General features: G+C 35.0%; 1 protein-coding gene across 1 annotated transcript; it reads left to right on the forward strand.

The window, feature by feature from the left end:
* Positions 1-217: 217 nt before the first annotated feature.
* Positions 218-2703, forward strand: LOC105421188 (pentatricopeptide (PPR) repeat protein). Its single transcript, XM_011627602.3, has one exon. It carries the CDS (start codon positions 500-502, stop codon positions 2525-2527), a length of 2028 nt encoding a protein of 675 aa, XP_011625904.2. The 5' UTR covers positions 218-499; the 3' UTR covers positions 2528-2703.
* The last annotated feature ends 16452 nt before the right edge of the window (positions 2704-19155 follow it).

The raw sequence follows: 19155 nt of genomic DNA on the forward strand, positions 1-19155 counted from the left end.
GATCGATTCAGTCGATTCTAGATCCGGATTGTCGATTCATCGATCCGGATCTGTTTTTGAGGTACCCGATCCGAGTCACCGATCCGTTTTTTAAACCATTGGCAAAAAGTATTTGGTATTTTGATAATAATATAAACTAAAACGGTTATTTAAGTAATTTTCCTTAAAATTGAAGAATTCTTTTATATAAAAATTACATTCATGATAAAATTTAGAGACGTGCCTCAAGGTTGCAACCTTCTGCGCATCTCGGCCATTTTCTTCAAGGATTCGTTCAAGATCCATAGTTATTCGTTAGAGCCACTGTTAGAAAAAAGGAAGGAATCTGTTGCTTTTCATAAAAATATTTATTCCATCTCTTCATCCGCCATTTTATTACTACAGATAGCCCCACATGAAACAAGCTAATGTGGAAAGAACCAGTCGTTCAAAATGACCATGTTCTTGAGCTCCTATAGTTCTTGGGCAAGTTTCTCTCACCTCCTACCACAATCCAGCCATGTATAATTGCAGCATCCTCAACAAAACCAGGACCCATTCTCTAAAAGCCTTCCTCCATTCTCTCTCTACCTCTTCCAAAAACCCCACCAAATTTAGACTAGATTTCATCACCCTCTGTTCAGAAGGCCAGCTCAAGGAGGCCCTCTCAAAATTCCAACCTAAAACCGGGTCCGACCAAACAATTTTCTCTCTCCAAAAAAATCCAACTTCTTTCTCTCTCCTCCTTCAAGGATGTGTACCATTACAGTCCATTGCTTTAGGAAAACAGCTCCACTCCATTATAGTAACAGGTGGGCTCTCTTCGGATCGATTTCTCTGCAACCACCTTCTGAATATGTATACAAAATGCCAAAGCTTAGACTTTGCACTCCAAGTATTTGAGAGAATGGGAAGCCCGAACACCATGTCTTTCAATATATTAATCAATGGGTTTTCACAGAAAGGAGAACTCTGTCTCTCTCTAAAACTTTTCGACAAAATGCCTGAGAAAAACCTTGCTTCGTGGAATGCGGTGATTTCAGGATTAACTCAACATGGATTCCATGAGAATGGCCTTCATTACTTCTCAGAAATGAGAAATTCAGGCTTAATCCCAGACCAGTTCACTCTAGGAAGTGCTTTAAAGGGATGCTCAGGCATAAGAGCTCTGAAACTTGGGCAACAAATCCATGGAAACACAGTAAAGCTCGGGTTTCAATCCAATCTATTTGTGGGTTCTTCTCTTTCTCACATGTACATGAAATGTGGGGTCTTAGATGAAGGAGAAAGAGTGTTTAGAGCCATGCCTATCCATAATGTGGTCTCTTGTAACACTATAATTGCAGGTCAAGCTCAAAATGGGCAGTCTGATAGGGCCTTAGACTACTTCAAAATGATGAAAGCTTCGGGCCTGATGCCTGATAGGGTCACTTTTGTGAGTGTTATAAGCTCTTGTGCAGAGCTAGCAACTCTTGGGCAAGGCCAGCAAGCTCATTGCCAAGCCACTAAAGCTGGGGTAGACTTGGCTCTCTCTGTGAGGAGCTCCCTGGTTAGCATGTATTCAAAGTGTGGGTGTTTGGCTGATTCTTACCAGTGTTTTATAGAGGTTGCAAACGAAATGGATACTGTTCTTTGGAGCTCCATGATTGCAGCTTATGGGTTTCATGGATATGGAAGAGAGGCCATTTACCTCTTTGAGAAGATGGTCAGAGAAGGGATCGAGCCCAATGAGATTACCTTTCTTGGTTTGTTTTTTGCTTGCAGCCACAGTGGGCTCAAGGACCAGGGCTTGGAGTATTTCAGGCTTATGAGTGAGAAGCATGGGTTGGAGCCAAAATTGGAGCACTACACTTGTATGGTTGATCTTCTAGGAAGGTTGGGTTTCTTAAAAGAAGCTGAATCTCTGATCAAATCAATGCCATTCAAACCAGACCCCGTTATTTTGAAGACTTTGCTTTCATCCTGCAAAATTCATGGGGATGCAGAGGTCGCAAAGAGAGTTGCAGAGGACCTTCTATTAATGGAACCCAATGACTCTGCACCTTATGTTTTAATCTCAAATATACATGCGGCATCTAAGAGATGGGAGGATGTTACTAGAGTGAGAAAAGCCATGAGAGACTCCAAGGTGAAAAAAGAGCCTGGAATTAGCTGGATTGAGGTGAAAAACCAGGTTTATAAGTTTTGGATGGGAGATAAATCACACCCGCAATGGAGAGAGATTCACAGGTTTTTGAAGAAACTCATAGTGGAGATCAAAGAACATGGGTATGAGCCTGATACAAGCTCTGTGCTCCATGACATGGGTGAGGAAGAGAAGGAGGATTCTTTAGCTCATCATAGTGAGAAGCTTGCTGTTGCGTTTGGCCTCATGAATTCACCTCAAGGGTGTGTTATCAGGGTTATGAAGAACCTGAGAGTATGTATCGATTGCCATGTTGCGATCAAGCTTATCTCTAAGATCACCATGAGAGAGATTGTAGTAAGAGATGCGAGCCGGTTTCATCATTTTAGAGAGGGAAGCTGCACATGTGGAGACTACTGGTGACTTATGAGAGAGATTGTAGTGAGAGATTCATGTTGGTTTCATTCTTTTAGAGAGTGTAGCCGCACCTGTGGAGATTAATGGTGATTCGTGAGAGTTGCCCTAGATTGATTATTTGAAGCTTTTCAGGGGATTGGTTGAGAGTATCATTATTTAGACTGCCTATTTTCGATTCCAAATGTGCTTTTCGGATGAGAATTCGAGACCAAGATTAACCTTTTTTTCATAAAGCGTAGGCCTTATAGAAACTATATCCTTCTAACAAACAGCCAATAAAAGATTAACGCTGTATTTTACATATTTTAAGCCATGGTTAAGGATGCGAAAACCTAGCCTTTAATTACAATAATTGTTTATGAACAAAAAAAAAGGGACTCTATATTTCATTACCATTCAATTTTGGTAAGGAGTTCACAATTATTTTTAGCAATTGGGTATAAAACCGACATCGAGAAATTTGATTTTGGACTTTGTGTTGAGTCAATGACACATCCTCATCTAATTGATTTCATATCTTAAGATCGATGATATTTGAAGCTTTGTGCCAAAAGTAAATGGTCTTATTATATATATTTTTAAAAAATATAGTTAAAAAATGTGCTCTCCTATTGCTTTATGTACTCAAATATTTTCTTTTATTATATATATATATTTTTTTTCTCTTTTTCTTTACCTATAGCAGGAATTAGGACAGGACATTGGAATGAATAGGGTAGGTCATGTTCTTAAAGGAAAGTGTCCTTTCTCTTTTTCTTTACTTATAGCATGAATTAGGATAGGACATGGGAATGAACAGGATAGGTCATGTTCTTAGAGCCAAAAACAAACAAATTTGTTCAAATATAGCAAAAAGGGATTGGTGAGGATGTTATTGATTTTATGGGATTGTATCAAGCTCATTTACTTTCTAGGTTTATTTTTGGTTAAAAAAAAAATCACAATCACCCACTAGTTATCACATATGACATCGAGTAGTTGGGGGTGTGTTATTTCTTTGCATAAACTACGAGAAAAATAAATAAATAAATAAACTTTGTGCAGAGTCAATTGAACACCCAGCCTATCACTTTCACATCGATGTCTAGGGTGATTGTGCATTCTTGTATCATAGATATATATAGGGGTAGCAATGCGTCGGGTGGCCTGGTCGGGCCTGGCCCTAAAAGACTAGGGCCTGGGCTAGAGGCTCAGCCAAGATAGGGCTAGCCTGGTTCGGCTCGACCTTATTTATTTATCTTTTCCGGTTTATTTTTTTTTAGTTGTATTCAACCCAGCCTTGATAGGGTTAGGCCAAGCTTGGACCAAGCCCTATTTGGCCGGCCTCAAGGGAACAGGACCAAGCAGCCCGGCTTGTTGATAAATTGTCTTATTATATGCTTTCTTTTTAATTATGGGACCGGTTTCTATGCGGCCAAGCCCCTATATGTAGAAATGTGGGCCTCTTAGTAAATCTATTTTTGTGATGGATTTTAAGACTTAATTTTTAAGGATATGTAATCTCTATCATGGAGATCATGAATATGAATAAATAAATAAATTTTAAAAACTAGAAATAATAATTCTAGTAAGAAAACATTTGGACAGTTAATTTTCATTGTTTTTAGATGGAATAGCTACTTACATCCATCTTTTAGATGGATGCTTTACACTTTCTGGACCGCATATGTAGAAATGCGGTCCAACTCGCATGAAACAATTTTCCTTAGTCATGAGCATGTATACTTTGCTCCTGCAAGAGCATACTAATACACCAATTACCATGATGAGAAGACCTATTTGGGATATTTTTTCAATATAAAACTTTGAGAATCACCTAAGAGTCACTAGATGATTATTTTCAAAATAAAAAATTTTCATTTTAAATTTTTGGACCCTTAAACCTTACTCTCCAATAATTGGACAATCTCTGTTCTCATACACTATTTTTTTAAGTACACAAAAAGTGCAATTTGCATTTTTTTTTTTCTTTTTTTTATTGAGGTTACTCTACGGTTTGAAGAAGTTACATTCCAAAAATTTGAGGTCCTAAACTTACTCCTAAATTGGGTTTTATCAGAGGGAGTAAATAGACAGTATCCTCCAAGAACAGGAGCATGAAATCTTTTGACTTAGTTATTATATCTTGTCATTTGAAGGCGACCGTTAAGGGTGAAAAGGTATTTTTCACTAAAGTCTCATGACCCCATGACCATGTGAAATTTTACATTCTTATGGCTCACACTTGGTTTGTTTTGGGACAAAGAGACCCACCTTTTCTCTCATATATCTCTTTCTCCTTGCTTGAATGAGAAAGAAAAGGAAGTGAGAATTGAGGGGGGGACAAGTTGTATCCATAATTATATATCCATTTTTAGAAGATTGAGAAGTTGTTTCCAAATCCAAAACAAGTGTATCCTTATATAGAGAAACTAGTAGAAAAGTTAACTGTTGTTTCTTAACATATTGGAGATTGGGGAAGCAAGGACCAAACATTTCATTGGATGAGATTTAAGCAACCAACCCAATTCACATAGTTAATTAAACCAAAAGAAACATAGTAGAAATGTTTGTTTGTGGTATTTATATGACTTTGTTTATGGTATTTATATGACCCAAAATTTTATACAATGGTTGTATCATAGAATAATGCTACGACACTTTCAGAAAATCATGTTTGTGGTATTTATATGAACCTAAAATTTTACACACACCCTCTCTTCATCACAATAATCAATCCCAAAAAAAAAAAAGGAGTTCGATATGGTCAAAATAAGTCTCCTCCAAAAAAAAATCTAGACGATTCATTTGGTGAATTTCAAGATCTTAACCTTTATGAAGTCAAAATCATTTTTTTCTTTTTTCACATTGTTCATCTAATGGTAATAAATCCATCCAAAAAAATTGGAAATGAAAAAATACTTATAAGGCCTAGATCTAAACAATCTCACCAAAATGAACGACCTATGTTAATTGGGCTAAAAAGATACTTTCTAAGTTGTGTTTACAATTTTTTCTTTTTTGTTATTGTTCATTAGAATGAAAAGAGTGCATATTTCAAATTTTGGATCAAACAAATGACCATAACATGGTTTTTAAAGGTTGTTGCATCATATTACTATACAACCATTACATGCAATCATTGCCCAAACATAAGATATTAAGGGTGTGATTTGTATAAGGCCCAAGGCCTAAACAATCAAAATAAGGCGCACCTTCAAATGTTGTCAAAATATATTGTTTCAGGATCAGAAATCTTTATGATGATATAAAAAGTTATTTTCATCTCTAATTATAAAATTTAAAATTCAAAAATAGTGTAGACCGAACAGATCTATGAAAACTTGAACATCTTGAAAATTGACGGTCTAGATAATACATTACAACATGCACTATTGTTAATACTTGAAATTTATTTTTTCTTATGCTCATATATCTTGACTCTTGAGGTCGAGATGATCAAATCGAGGGTTTTCCAACATTGAGACAATATTCTCTAATGAATTTTTAAGGTGCATCTTAATTTGATTATTTAGGGCCTAACCCTTATATAAACTTTTTCCATTATATTAATGTATCCACTTGGTAGGGAAGTTAACTGTTGTTGAATTTTATTAATGTGAAGAAATGGTCTTGGAAAATATCTTTTGGAGGACCTGAGCATGATGCATGTCAAGTGTATTCCAGGCCATACAGACAAATATGAAAGCAACATTCGCAACAATTTTATTGAGACCATTTTTATGTGCCATCTGGTAGGACGTACAGTCCGTGTTTTCCATTTTCTTGAGACAATTTATCTTTAGGACATAAGGAGACCATTTATCTTTACAATAGTCACAACTGATCTTGACCTTTGGATGTGAAATTGAATGGCTACTTTTATTCTATTGACCAAACTCAAAATTCGAAAGTAATTTTTTCGAACTTTGTAATACGCCCATGCTATCAAATTTCATATAAGATTGTTGTAAATAATTGTGACCTCCTTGTATCAAAAGTAAATGGTCTCATTACACAATCCTTTATTATAATTGATATATTTAATGATAATATTTAACTTAAAAATGAGATATTATCATCGTCAAACATTTTTCTCAATTAATTGGAATCAGCTACACGAATTTTGATGTCATTCTGCACTATAAGATCAGGATTCATGATAATTTTTAACAAAGTTTTTTGGCTACCTTACTAACACAACCCAATCTTTTTCCTGGGCACAGGGTGGGTTAAAGGAAAATTTAAAGTCATCACCCTTACTAGATCCCCCCAAAAAAAAGATATATTTAATGATAATCAACAAAAAGCTTGGGGGAGATCCTAATCTTTTACTCAATGGTATGGCATTGATAGGTCAAGCCATAATGTATTTTCCTTTTCTTTTGTTATTTTTTTTGTTCTTTTTTCTTTTTCTTTTCTTTGTTTATTTTTTTTTTCTTTTTTCTTTTTCGATTGTGGAAGGGGTTAGGTCAGCAGTACCAATTTGAAGCAAGGGTGAAGATTAAAAAACTGCATAAAAAATGAAAACTACTGGTTTAGTGGTTATGGCATTGAGTAAATAAAAACTAGACCACTTGAGAGATGAGAGAAAAGTAGGGTTAGAGAAAGTTTGGATGGTGCATTGATCTATAGAGACAGGCCCAGTCAAAGTGGAGCTTGTAGGTGAAATTGGGTTTGTGTCGGTTGAATTGATTAAAGAGGTTCGGAGATACGTTGCAAAAGAGTTGAGGCGTGACTCTCGTATACCGGTCAGCTGAGTTAGAGAAGGCTTTCTCTTGAGCACGTCCTTCATCTGCCAAACGAAGAAACACACACGCACATAAATCCAAATTCTATTGTTTTCAAACTTATTTTAGTTTCTGCCAATAATTAATAAAAAGGGTCATAACGGGGTGCTGGTCCCACCTAAGTAGGGTCTTAGGAGGGGGGAGCTAGAAACGGTCCTAACCTTTGGCTCATGTACAAAGCGGCCGCTATAAGAATTCGAACACACGCTCTTGCGCTGGCTACCCGAGCATTTTACCGTCACACCGAGTGACGGCCCCTTGCCAATAATTAATCCTAATAAAATTCTTGTTTATTTATCCAAATAAAGCAATAATGCAGTGGAGAGAGAGAGAGAGAAGAGAATATGATACACCAAAACATTACGCAATCGAATATGTTACTTATACACCGGCTGTTCCCACTGAAGGATCGGTCGAAGATAAACTGCAACCACGTTAATGTGCCTGCTGGGCCCACTCAGGTTAATCCCCAACGACCCATTACTGGGAGAAGATGGTGGATGCAGCCTTTGAGTAACACATACAGCTGAACTATAGTATACAGTACACCATAGTCCATTGGAAATGACATAAAATTGTCATGGAACATAAAAGGAGGAGCTCAAAGCATACAAGAGTATGATGTACTTAATCAGCATACCTTGTTGAGTAACTCGTTTCCATGGAGCATAAGATTTCTCTGAGAGCCAAAAGTAGAAGACTGAACTGCCTGGAAGCTTGATTTCAAAAGACCTGCCTGAGGTATCAGCAGGGATTTCTTCTATTGTGGCAACTGCATTGTCATCGTCGGGGCTCAATACTGCAAGCCTCTCCATGCAACCATCATCCCCAACAAATGAAAAGCGAAGATCAGAAGAAGGCAGGAAAGTCAGATTCAAGTGGGCCCTGCAATTATGCACATTTAAAAAAAAAAAAATTTATTTCAAATAACTAGGTTATACTGTAAAATTCAAATAGCAATTTTTATTAAAATGGAAAATTCAGACAAAGAAAAAAAGAGGTGCACATACAATGCTTCTATATCTCACTTTCGGTGGCAAACACTAATTAAATATCGACCAAGTAAGCTGGGGACAAAACCCAGTATGTTGGCAGATCGGGAAGACCATGCTGAATGTGTATTGCTTCTGCAAAAAGCGTAGATTTGCTTGTTTATCATTACATGCATGAATAGATAGGATAGATGAGCAGGACGTGAAGGATGAAAGTATTTCATACTTGCAAAGGAGCAACACAACTTAACGGATACTAACTGTCCAGTAAAGGCAGGAACACTAAGAGCATTGTATAATTGTGCTTTATCATCAATTAAGTGTTAATACTAATTATGATAGCTGTCGTTCAGCAACAAATCCTAAGTAAACTTTTGTTAGAATAACTAGATATAAGTGTTAATAAACTACAGATGTTCACTTGTAGATATGAAATTGCAAAAGAGCATTTGCATTCATAACTATAATTTAAAAAACATCGAACTGTCAGTTCTACTTGGCCAATATTTCAATCAAATAATTGGGAGGTGAGGACCTTCCCTTAAGCGTGAATTTTTGTAGGGCTCCTTTGTATGGCAGTTGATAGGTAAACACAAGTTGCTTCAGATTATTTTGAGCGTCCCACTAAGTTACTGCATTCGTTGTTCTCTTGGGCTGATAGAGCACATGTTGCTGCAGTCGATGGAAATATAGATTTCAGAGTCTAGGGGAACCTTTGCAAAAGCCTCTATAGAGCTCTTTTAAATGACAGGCCTCAAACAGCTGGGGGCTGAGAGTTTCTCCTCCCATAAAGTGTGGGGTTTGATGGTATGCCAACAGTCAACTGGCCCTTTATTGGACAAAGAGAGGCATCCATTTGAGGAGCTGTCATTGGCCATTCCTTCTTGCAGGGTGGAGTTTGGTTATGCAGATAGGTTATGATAACTATGCGAGGAGCTTGCAAGAGTAGAGGATGGAGCACCTTGTGAGGGAACAAGGGACGAAGGATTATAAGTTAAAAGAAATTGAAGAACCAAAAATACCTGAAAGACAAACTGATGCACGGGATGGAATTCTTGCATTTAAAGGATTTGAAATACCTAATCTTCCTGCTTTTCAAAATCTAGAAGAAGAAGCACTACAACAGCTAAATCAAAATATAGAGTTTGATGGTTATTTTATTCCAAGAAAGGATGTGTTAGTTAGACAAATTAAACACGCGAAATACTTCAGTAAGTTTGATTGTAAATCAAGTTTCTGGCAAATCAAACTAACCGAAGAATCCAAACCCTAAACAGCATTTAGTGTTGCTTATGTACATTATCAATGGACTGTTATGCCCTTTGGATTATGTAATGCACCACAGATCTTCCAGAGATGGATTGATAATATTTTTTCTGACCTTTAGGATCTCTGTGTTGTATACATCGCTGATATTTTGGTCTTCTCCAAAACAAAAGAAGATCACAATATAGATCAAGTTATGATCTCACAAAAATTAGATAATATAGATAGAAATATTTCAGAATTGAGAAAAATTACTGAGATAGGTCTCTGTCCTAAAACAAAGGAACTATTGATCGAAGTAAAAAATCAAAAAAATATATAGATTAAATCAGAACCCATTTATTTTCCAAAACTCCATTATGGCACAAAAATGCTAACTTTGGAAAAAAAGAAAGAAAAAGCTTTTGAAAAATATAACTCTTTCAAGGAAATTCTGAAATACTGGAAAACCTGATATATTATAGAACCAGATATTTTAGAAAGAGAAAAATTACAAAAAATGATGCAAGAACTTTTTTAAAGCAACAAAAGACTCTTGACAAATTTTAATTATGAACTTATCATTTCTTTAGAAGAAAGTGATGATGAGACTGTTGGAATTGCTTCAGGTAATTTTACAGAAAAAGTTGAACTAAAACAAACAACTTCTGATTCAAATAGTGAATCTGATATTGAAAATATCGATTCAAATGGAAAAATGAAGGTCGAAGATCCAGATCCATTGGAACTAGACCCTGAAACAAAAACATATATCAATTATGAATTTTAAGAAAATTGGATGAAGATCAATTCGCAGCACTTGGCGATTCATCTTCAATAGATCCTATACAAGAAGAAATTTTAACAAAAAAACTAAATAAAAATTCAGTTGGATGTCGAGGTACTTATCTAGATCTGACAAATATCCCATATAATGCATACGAGCAAACAATCGATGATTGGGCTCAATCCCATGTATGTAATTATACTACAAAAAAAAGGTGAATGGACAAATGAAAAAAATTTAAATGTTATATGCACAACCCTACAAGGCGATGCATTAAGATTTATCAAAAAATGGCAACAAAATACATTAGGCCAATTCAAAAAGGCTGAAATTATAAAAAATCCACTTTTTGAAAATGTACTATCCGATTTTACAAAACTCCTAAACCAGGAATTTATAAGATATCAAAGCATTTCTAATCAACAAAACGATGCAACTTATGCACTAACAAAGATAAAACTTTGTAAAATTAGTGAATTTGAAACATTTGCAAAATTATTTCAAAGATACTTTCATGATGTAAATGAATCTAAATCATAATTCTGGAAGAGTCCGTTTTTCCATAAACTACTAAATCAGAATTCTAGAAGAGACCGTTTTTCCATAAACTACCTCCACCATGGGCTGAATTATGTAATTCTACATATAAGCCAAAAGTAAAAACATTAAAGTGCACAAACACTCTTGGTAACAGGATTGCTTTTGTACTTAGAACTATGATGGAACATTGCCTCACTTCTAAGGCAACAACACAAATTAAAAACCAACTTTCCCCAAAACAATTTAAAAAAGTACTAAAAGAAAAATGGGAAGTAGGTTGTAATAATCCCAAAAGTTGCAAAAGAAAAAAATTTCAAAAAGCATTTCTAATGGAAAAAATGGAAAAATAAGAATAAACCATTTAAAAAGAACAAATATGTTGTTAAGAAAAACAACAAAAGATTTACACCTAAAAAAGGTTATAGATGCTACATCTGTAATGAAGAAGGACACATTGTACCCAACTGTCCTAAGAAATGCCAAAACACCAAGAAAATGGTAAAGTTTTTGGAAGAAAATAATTTCGAAATTTGTTTTGGAGAAGATCTCTCTGAAACAGAATCCATTCTCTATGAGATAAAAGAAGAGGAATCTTCAAAAGAAGAATATTTCATGCTTAGTACTTCATCTAAAAACGAAATTTTCGATCTAGAAACCATTAAATTAGGTGACGCATTAAGAGAAGAAGTCACAATTGACGAAGATAAGCTAAAACTAATTAAAAATAAGAGATATACAAAATCTCTAAGTTCAAATTTTGGTCAGCCAGACATTTTGATCAATTTAGTGGTAATACTACTGCTAAAGCATCTGACGATGGAACTTGTGAAATTTCTATTTTTGACAAAACAAAAATTAAGAAATTAAAACAAAAATTTCCAAATATAAGATACATTCATATTGGAGTAATACAAGTTGAAATAAAATCATCATTGGCTTTATTGAAGCTTTGATACCAATCTGAGGTGCGAACTTGAACACACCTCATTACACTTGTATTACATTCAATGTAAAATCTAGCAAAAGAAAAATATAATTCTATTAAGAAAATTCTGGAACACTGGAAAACCCGATATATTAAAGAACCAAATATTTTAGAAAGAGAAATTACAAAAAATGATGCAAGAACTTTTTTCAAGCAACGAAAAACTCTTGACAAATTTTAATTATGAATTTATTTGTTAGAGTAACAGCTTTTGGGCTAACCTCCATGGGCAAATATTTATGCAAAAAGTTATTTCCTAAAGTTATATGTCCACGCATGTGTGGAAAACATAAAAGTTTTGGAGTATTTCAACCTACTTCCCATTCTTCTTTTAGTACTTTTTTACATATTTTTGGGGAAAGTTGGTTTTTAATTTGTTTTGTTGCCTTAGAAGTAAGGCAATGTTCCATCATAGTTCTAAGTACAAAAGCAATCCTGTTACCAAGAGTGTCTGTGCATTTTAATGTTTCTACATTTGGCTTATATGTAGAATTACATAATTCATCCCATGGTGGAGGTAGTTTATGAAAAAACTGACCCTTCCAGAATTCTGATTCAGATTTCATTTACTTCATGAAAGTATCTTTGAAATAATCTTGCAAACGTTTCAAATTCATTAATTTTACAAAGTTTTATCTTTGTTAGTGCATAAGTTGCATCGTTTTGGTGATGAGCAATGCTTTGATATCCTATAAATTCCTGTTTTAGGAGTTTTGTAAAATCGTATAGTATATTTTCAAAAAAGTGGATTTTTTATAATTTCAGCCTTTTTTAATTGGCCTAATGTATTTTGTTGCCATTTTTTGATAAATCTTAATGCATCGCCTTGCAGGGTTGTGCATATAAAATTTAAAAAAATTTCATTAGTCCTTTCACCTTTTTTCTGTAGTATAATTACAGACATGGACTGAGCCCAATCATCGATTGCTTGCTCGTATTCATTATATGGGATATTTGTTAGATCTAGATAAGTACCCCAACATCCAACTGAATTTTTATTTAGATTTTTTATTAAAATTTCTTTTTTTATAGGATCTGTTGAAGATGAATCGCCAAGTGTTGCGAATTGATCTTTATCCAATTTTCTTAAAAATTCATGACCGGTATATGTTTTTGTTTCAAGGTCTAGTTCCAGTGGATCTGGATCTTCGACCTTCCTTTTTCCTTTAGAATCAATATTAGATTCACTATTTGAATCAAAAGTTGTTTGTTCTGGTTCAACAATTTTTGTAAAATTGCCTGAAGCAATTTCAACTGTTCAAATAGTATCTATGTTGTCTTAAATGGTATCAGAGCCAAGTTATTTATATGTTCGAAGTTAATTATTTTGTCTAGGTTAATATTCTGTTCATACTGAGATTAGTATGCTCTACATCTGCCTAGCTGGACTAGGATCTCTCACATCAGAAAACGTGGTATGTATTGAAGGTTAATTTCAAGTGTGTTTGACTATTCCACTGTCAATGTTTTTTGAAGTTAACAAAACAGGAACCCTGTTGTTGGCTAGAGTGCCTTGGTTAGGGATCATACCTTGTTAACAGAAAAAGAAAATTGGCCTTACCTTCTATCTTTTCAAAATAACAGACAAAATAATAAACTTAATACTTCCAATGGCAGAGGATACCATTTCTATTAATAATTCCCCTTCTACTAGTTCTGATTTCTGTCCTATGTTTTCTAAACAAGATCATCTTTTTGAAATCACATATACCCCAGAAAACTTTTCAGAAACAAGGTCTCAATTGATAAATCCTTATCGTGTGTATGATAAATCCAATTTAAATTGGACTAAAAGGATAAAAAAACTGTGTGGAAAGAAAACCTCAGAAGCCATAAAAGAATTTGTCCAAGCTTCTTCTTTTGACCAACATCAAATCCCAGCCACCCAACCTGAGCAATATATCACCATAACCCTACCTAATAGCCTATTTCCTCAATGGATTAAGGAAGGTTATACCCATGTTCACTTTGGAGCCATTAAGCTTGCTCTCACTTTTCATGGAAAAAAAGGTATGGAAGCAGTTTCCAGAATTGTGCCGTTAGATTCTAGGTTTCTAGAATACCAGCATGCATGTATTGGAACTGTACAAACAACCCTAAATGCCGGAACCTTTTTTGTCACCTTCTTCCCAAATTTCAATATTCCCATTAAAGACCCTCACCTAAGCTCAGCTTTTAAAGTTCAATTGCAAATCACAGGCACAAAACAAATTGAAACAGCCACTGTAGCTACACTCCATTACCAAATGGTGTATAGATTACAGAATCATGCCTTTGATATAGTCACTCCTCTATCCCCAGAACAAGAAAACAAAGCCTTGTTTATAAAGGTAGATAACAACTCCCAACCTGTCTGTCACTATATTCCTAGACAAATCTCCAGAGAAAGACTGTTGGAATTAATTCCATCCACTTGGGTGACAAATTATGAAAATCTTCAAAACCAAGGTCAGCCTCTTCAGCAAACTGATTCTCTAATGACTAGAAATCTTGATGGAAATGTCAGAATAGATTTCCAAAATCAGCAGAAAACTGAGCAGCAGATCAGAGAAATATTTCCAACTCAGTTTCAAGGTTTATTAGAAAAATTCCCTGTAGTGGCTTTTGATAAAGCAGGAAATCTGATTTATGAAAAAAGAACTGCTGATGGACACAATTGGTTTGATGTTTGTAACTGTACTTCATGTCTTGACAATGAAGTAAGTACATATGATTTTCCAAAAGAAAAAAAGTACATATGATTTTCCAAAAGAAAAAAGAAAAACAACATAGATACTATTTGAATAGATAGATGATAAGACTACAACATTTAAGACATCATAGATACTAAATGAACAGATAACATGTAAAACTTATAAGATGTAAAATACCTGAAAGGGATTTACATGACATAGGAGTTGAAGTACTAGAAGAAAAAACACACCAAAGTAGAAGAGCACACCAAGACTAACCTAAGCTGAGAGGCTCAGAAGAGCTCCTGCCTCCTAGGTTGAACCTTCATGGCCTTATATAGGCCTTGGATCTCAAATCCGGATATCAAAATAAAAATAAGTGGCAGACATGATCACGTGGATCCATGTGGGTACAGTGTAAAGTTGTCGACGTGAACAGTGACACAAAGTGGGTACAGTGTAAAGTTGCCCACATGAACAGTGACATAAAGTTTGCCGACATAAAGTGCGTACAGTGACTGTATCAACTTTATCTCCTGAGAGTGACAGCATCTTTATCTTCTGATAGTGACTTCATCCTTATCTTCTCATTTTGTATCGTAGGCTAATGGTAAGCCATCTGAGTCATAGCTTGGAGAAGAGTGATTAGAGGGACTGTGGGAAGGTCCGGTGTAAGAATCGTCACTGGAGCTGCTGTCGATCTGTCCTTCTAGGGGATGAGGATGATCTGCTAGCCATAGGTGTAATTGATGGAGAAGTTCAGCTCCGAGAGGGGTTTCGTCATTCCATACTGTTATTCCTGAAAAAACATCCAAAGGAATCCATTCTAGCTGGATTCTGTTAATGTAGCACATAATATTTTTCAACTCTTTCCAAAGATCAGTCTGAAATATCCAAAAATTCAGGAGATTAGAATCATACCATCCAATGGTCTGGATATGAGGATGTTGGGTAATGAAGGTATGTTCGGGAAAATTCTGTGGTTTCAGGTCTAGATGAAAGGCTATGAGAATATAAGGTTTGTGGTAGTAATCAAAAGATTCAGTCCATTGATTATAATGGTAATGTTTCAAGAGAAACTTATAGAAGTTGAAGGCTCTTGGATTAGGGTGGACAGAATTATTCCATTGTAAGAAATGGTAATGTCTTAAGTAAGACAATAATTTTCTTAAATGAAAATTGAAACAAATATGGTTGTTTTGGGTAAGATACCAAACAAAATAGAGAGCTTCTTTAGGCATGTTGTAAAATGTCTGGTTTGGAACAGGGAGAGAAATGGATAATTTGGATGGCATCGAATTCCTTGAAAACATTCTCCATGGTTTCTGACTAAAATCTTATGCATTTTTTGTTGCATATGTTCATTTCGTGCTTCCATTGTCTTATTGAGAATGATGTCATAAATTTCTTCAGGAATTTCTCTTGGTTCATCTTCTTTAATCTTGATGATGGGTCCCATGAAAGGGACTATTTGGAAATTTTCTTCTGGTTTTCTTCTTCTGGTAAACATGTCTGCTAATATATTGTTTTTACCAAGAATATGTTTTACTTCAAAGTTCCATTGGGAAAACCAGTTTGCCCATCTGAGTAATTGGGGATTTGGAAGAATTTTGTTTTTGAATTTCAACATATTTGGAAAACTTGACATATCCATCTCTACTAAAAAAGAATGTCCTATAAGATGAAATTGGAATTTCAATTCCCCTTTTTACGACAAGGATTTCTTTAAATGTAGAGTGATAATCTTGTTCTGGCTGTTTGAATTTTCCACTTTTGTATTCCCGAATCATTCAATCCTTTCCATTTTCTTCAAGTAAAATGCCAACCCAATATTCGTCAGAAGCATCAGTTTGTAAAATCCGTTTTCCTTTACGAGGGATTTTCAAGGGAGGAAGATTTTGAGATAAATATTTGAGCTGAAGAACACACTCATCTGTTTGTCAGTCCATGGGCGTGCTTTCTTCTTCTGAAGGAGATAAAGAGGACTGGTGAAGAGAGAAAGTTTAGGAATAAAGGGGACATATAATTTACAATTCCTAAAAACTGTTGAATTTGTTTAACAGTAGGAAGGACATTAGGGAACTCTAACAAATGTTTTGCTACATGAGGTTGGAGTTTATACTTTCCGTTCTCGAAATGCATACCAAGAAAATCAATATCAGTTGTAGCAAAAACACATTTCTTTTCTGAGAGCATAATTCCATATTTACAACAAATGGAGTAGAAACTTTCAAATAATATGATATGACTCTGGAGATCTAAAGAGAATAGCAGTATGTCATCAATGTATATCAGTGCTTGTTTAGAAATTGGTTCAAAGATGTGGCTTAAAACTTTTTGAAAATATGTTGGAGCATTTTTCAAGCCAAAAGGCATAACTGTCCATTGGAAGTGCTAATTTGGTAAGCAAAAATTTGTTTTGGGACGGTCATCTGGTTGAATTCCTATTTGCCAAAATCTTGATTTTAAAACAAATTTTGAAAAGATGTGTGCATTTGATAGCTGAGAAAACATTACTGTTTGGTTTGGCAAGGGAAATTTGTCATCTGCAAGAAAGTTATTCAAAGGCTGATAATTGATTACTAACCTAAGTTTTCCTTGAATTTGTTCCGCTCTTTTATTTACATAAAATGCTTCACAAGCACAAGGAGAGCTTGTAGGTTCAATCAGTTTTTCCTTTATCAAATCTTGAATCTCCAGTTTAGCTTGTTCCAAAATATCTGGATTCAAACCTCTGTGTGAAGCTTTTGTGGGATTTAGGTCATCATTCTTTTTGAAGGGTAATTTGACATAAAAGTTCTGGTTTCTCCAAAGAGGATTTGTACATTTTTTGAGAAACTCAGTGTGGGAATTGGCACAACAGTCTGTCAAAATTTTTTGTCTGATTTTTTCTAAATTGTGTCTGGTCCATGGATGCAATCCATGGTAAGGTCAGGATTTAATAGTGTAGCCCTTTGGAGGTCCATTGAAGTTTTACCTGGTGAAGAATATCAAAACCAAGTAAAAGTTCTTTGTTGGGTAAATAGGATCCTAACAGTTTGTGCTGGATAACTAATTTAGGGAAAAGCTTAATCAAAATGGGTTTGCTGATTTGGTTTATGGTAAAATTTTCTCCATTAGCTACTCTAAAGGTCTGGTTGCAGGGTTCCCAAAATTATTTTGGTAGTAAATCTGGCTTTAAGATACTAGCAGATGCACCTGTATCAAAAAAGGCAGTAATAGACAACAGTTTAGCATAATGTTCTGGTAGGATTTGAACCATGGCTATTGGGGAAGGCTGAAAGGGTAAACTGGCTCTGTCTGTATCACTTTCCTGTGGTGACAACATCTCAGAGGTATCAGTTTTGCATATTTCATTCAATTCACTTTCATCTGAATATGCAATTGACAATACTGTTTTTGGTGACTGTTCGTCATCTGAAGAAAAACCGACTCCAAGTCATCATCTATTTCTTCTTCCATGATTTGAGAGAGAAGATGAATAATCTTTTTCTTTTTTCTTTGGTTAGGACAATTTTTTGCGAAATGTCCTTTTTGTCCATAGACATAACATCTATTTCCTTTTCTGTGTCTGAAATCTTGAAATCTTGATCTCCGAAGAAATTTAAATTTCTTAAATTTCTTTTTGTGTTTTGTTTGCCTGAAGTTTGAATCTTCTTTTTGAAGTTTTGGGCATATGCATTGTTTTTCAGAATTGCATTTGATTTTGAGATATGGCTTTTCACAAGATTTTCGAGCAAGTGTTTGTTCTTTTTCATTTCTTTGACAAACTCAACTTGGTTGCACAATCTTTCTAAAGCATGAAGAACATACTGGTACAATTCACCAAAATTGGTGTTTTGTATTGTAAGCCCTTGATTTTCCATTTTTTTTGTGGCTTCTTTGCCCAAAGTTGGTGGCACTGATTCCGCCAATCTTATGATATCTCTTGTTCATTTCAGAAAAATGTTTCTCTAAATCTTGTCTTTTGAAAGAACAACATTTTAATTGAAAAAATTCTTCTCTTGCAACAATTTGTTCATGCTTTGTTGGACCAGTAAATTCAGAGACTATGTAGTTAAGGAACTCGAGTATAGACTCACTATTTCTTAACTGGAGTTGTCTGTATTCTCCAAGGCTTATGTACCCGTTGAAAAGACGTCCTCTTAATCTGACAATAACTTTCGAAATTGTTTGAGATAACGTGTTTGTTGGATTTAGCATTTCGGCATACATCCATCCTTGGATTTCTCTGAATCTATCATTTCACTTGGATGGTGGAATGTCATCAATGGTAAAGCCTTTGGAAGATTCACCATAAGAAGGGTTTGGTTGTGGTTCATGGTGATTTGGAGTCCTAAAATCTTCATCCATATTTACATTGGGGTCAGGTTCAGGCTGTGGTTCAGGGGGATTCATCATTAGTAATGAGTCTGATTTTGTAGAGGTGGAAGAGAAATCTTCAGTTCCTTCAGTAGAACTTCTTCACTCTGAAAATTGATTTCTTTCGGGTTGGATAAGTTCTTTAGAAAAGAACTCACATGATTGGGATTTTCTGAAGGCATGGATATTTTTGTTGGAATGGAAGAGGCTATAATATCAGAAGCAATGACATCAGATTCTGTGTCAGAATTCTGAATCATTTGTGTTTCATTCTTAGGTTGT

Source organism: Amborella trichopoda, chromosome 7 (assembly GCF_054954075.1).
Source record: "Amborella trichopoda isolate Santa Cruz 75 chromosome 7, AtrichopodaSantaCruz75HAP2 v2.0, whole genome shotgun sequence".
In the NCBI taxonomy this organism is placed as follows: Eukaryota; Viridiplantae; Streptophyta; class Magnoliopsida; order Amborellales; family Amborellaceae; genus Amborella; species Amborella trichopoda.

Coding starts and splice junctions, on each gene's coding strand:
- LOC105421188 (XM_011627602.3), top strand. CDS start 500: ATGTATAATTGCAGCATCCTCAACAAAACCAGGACCCATTCTCTAAAA.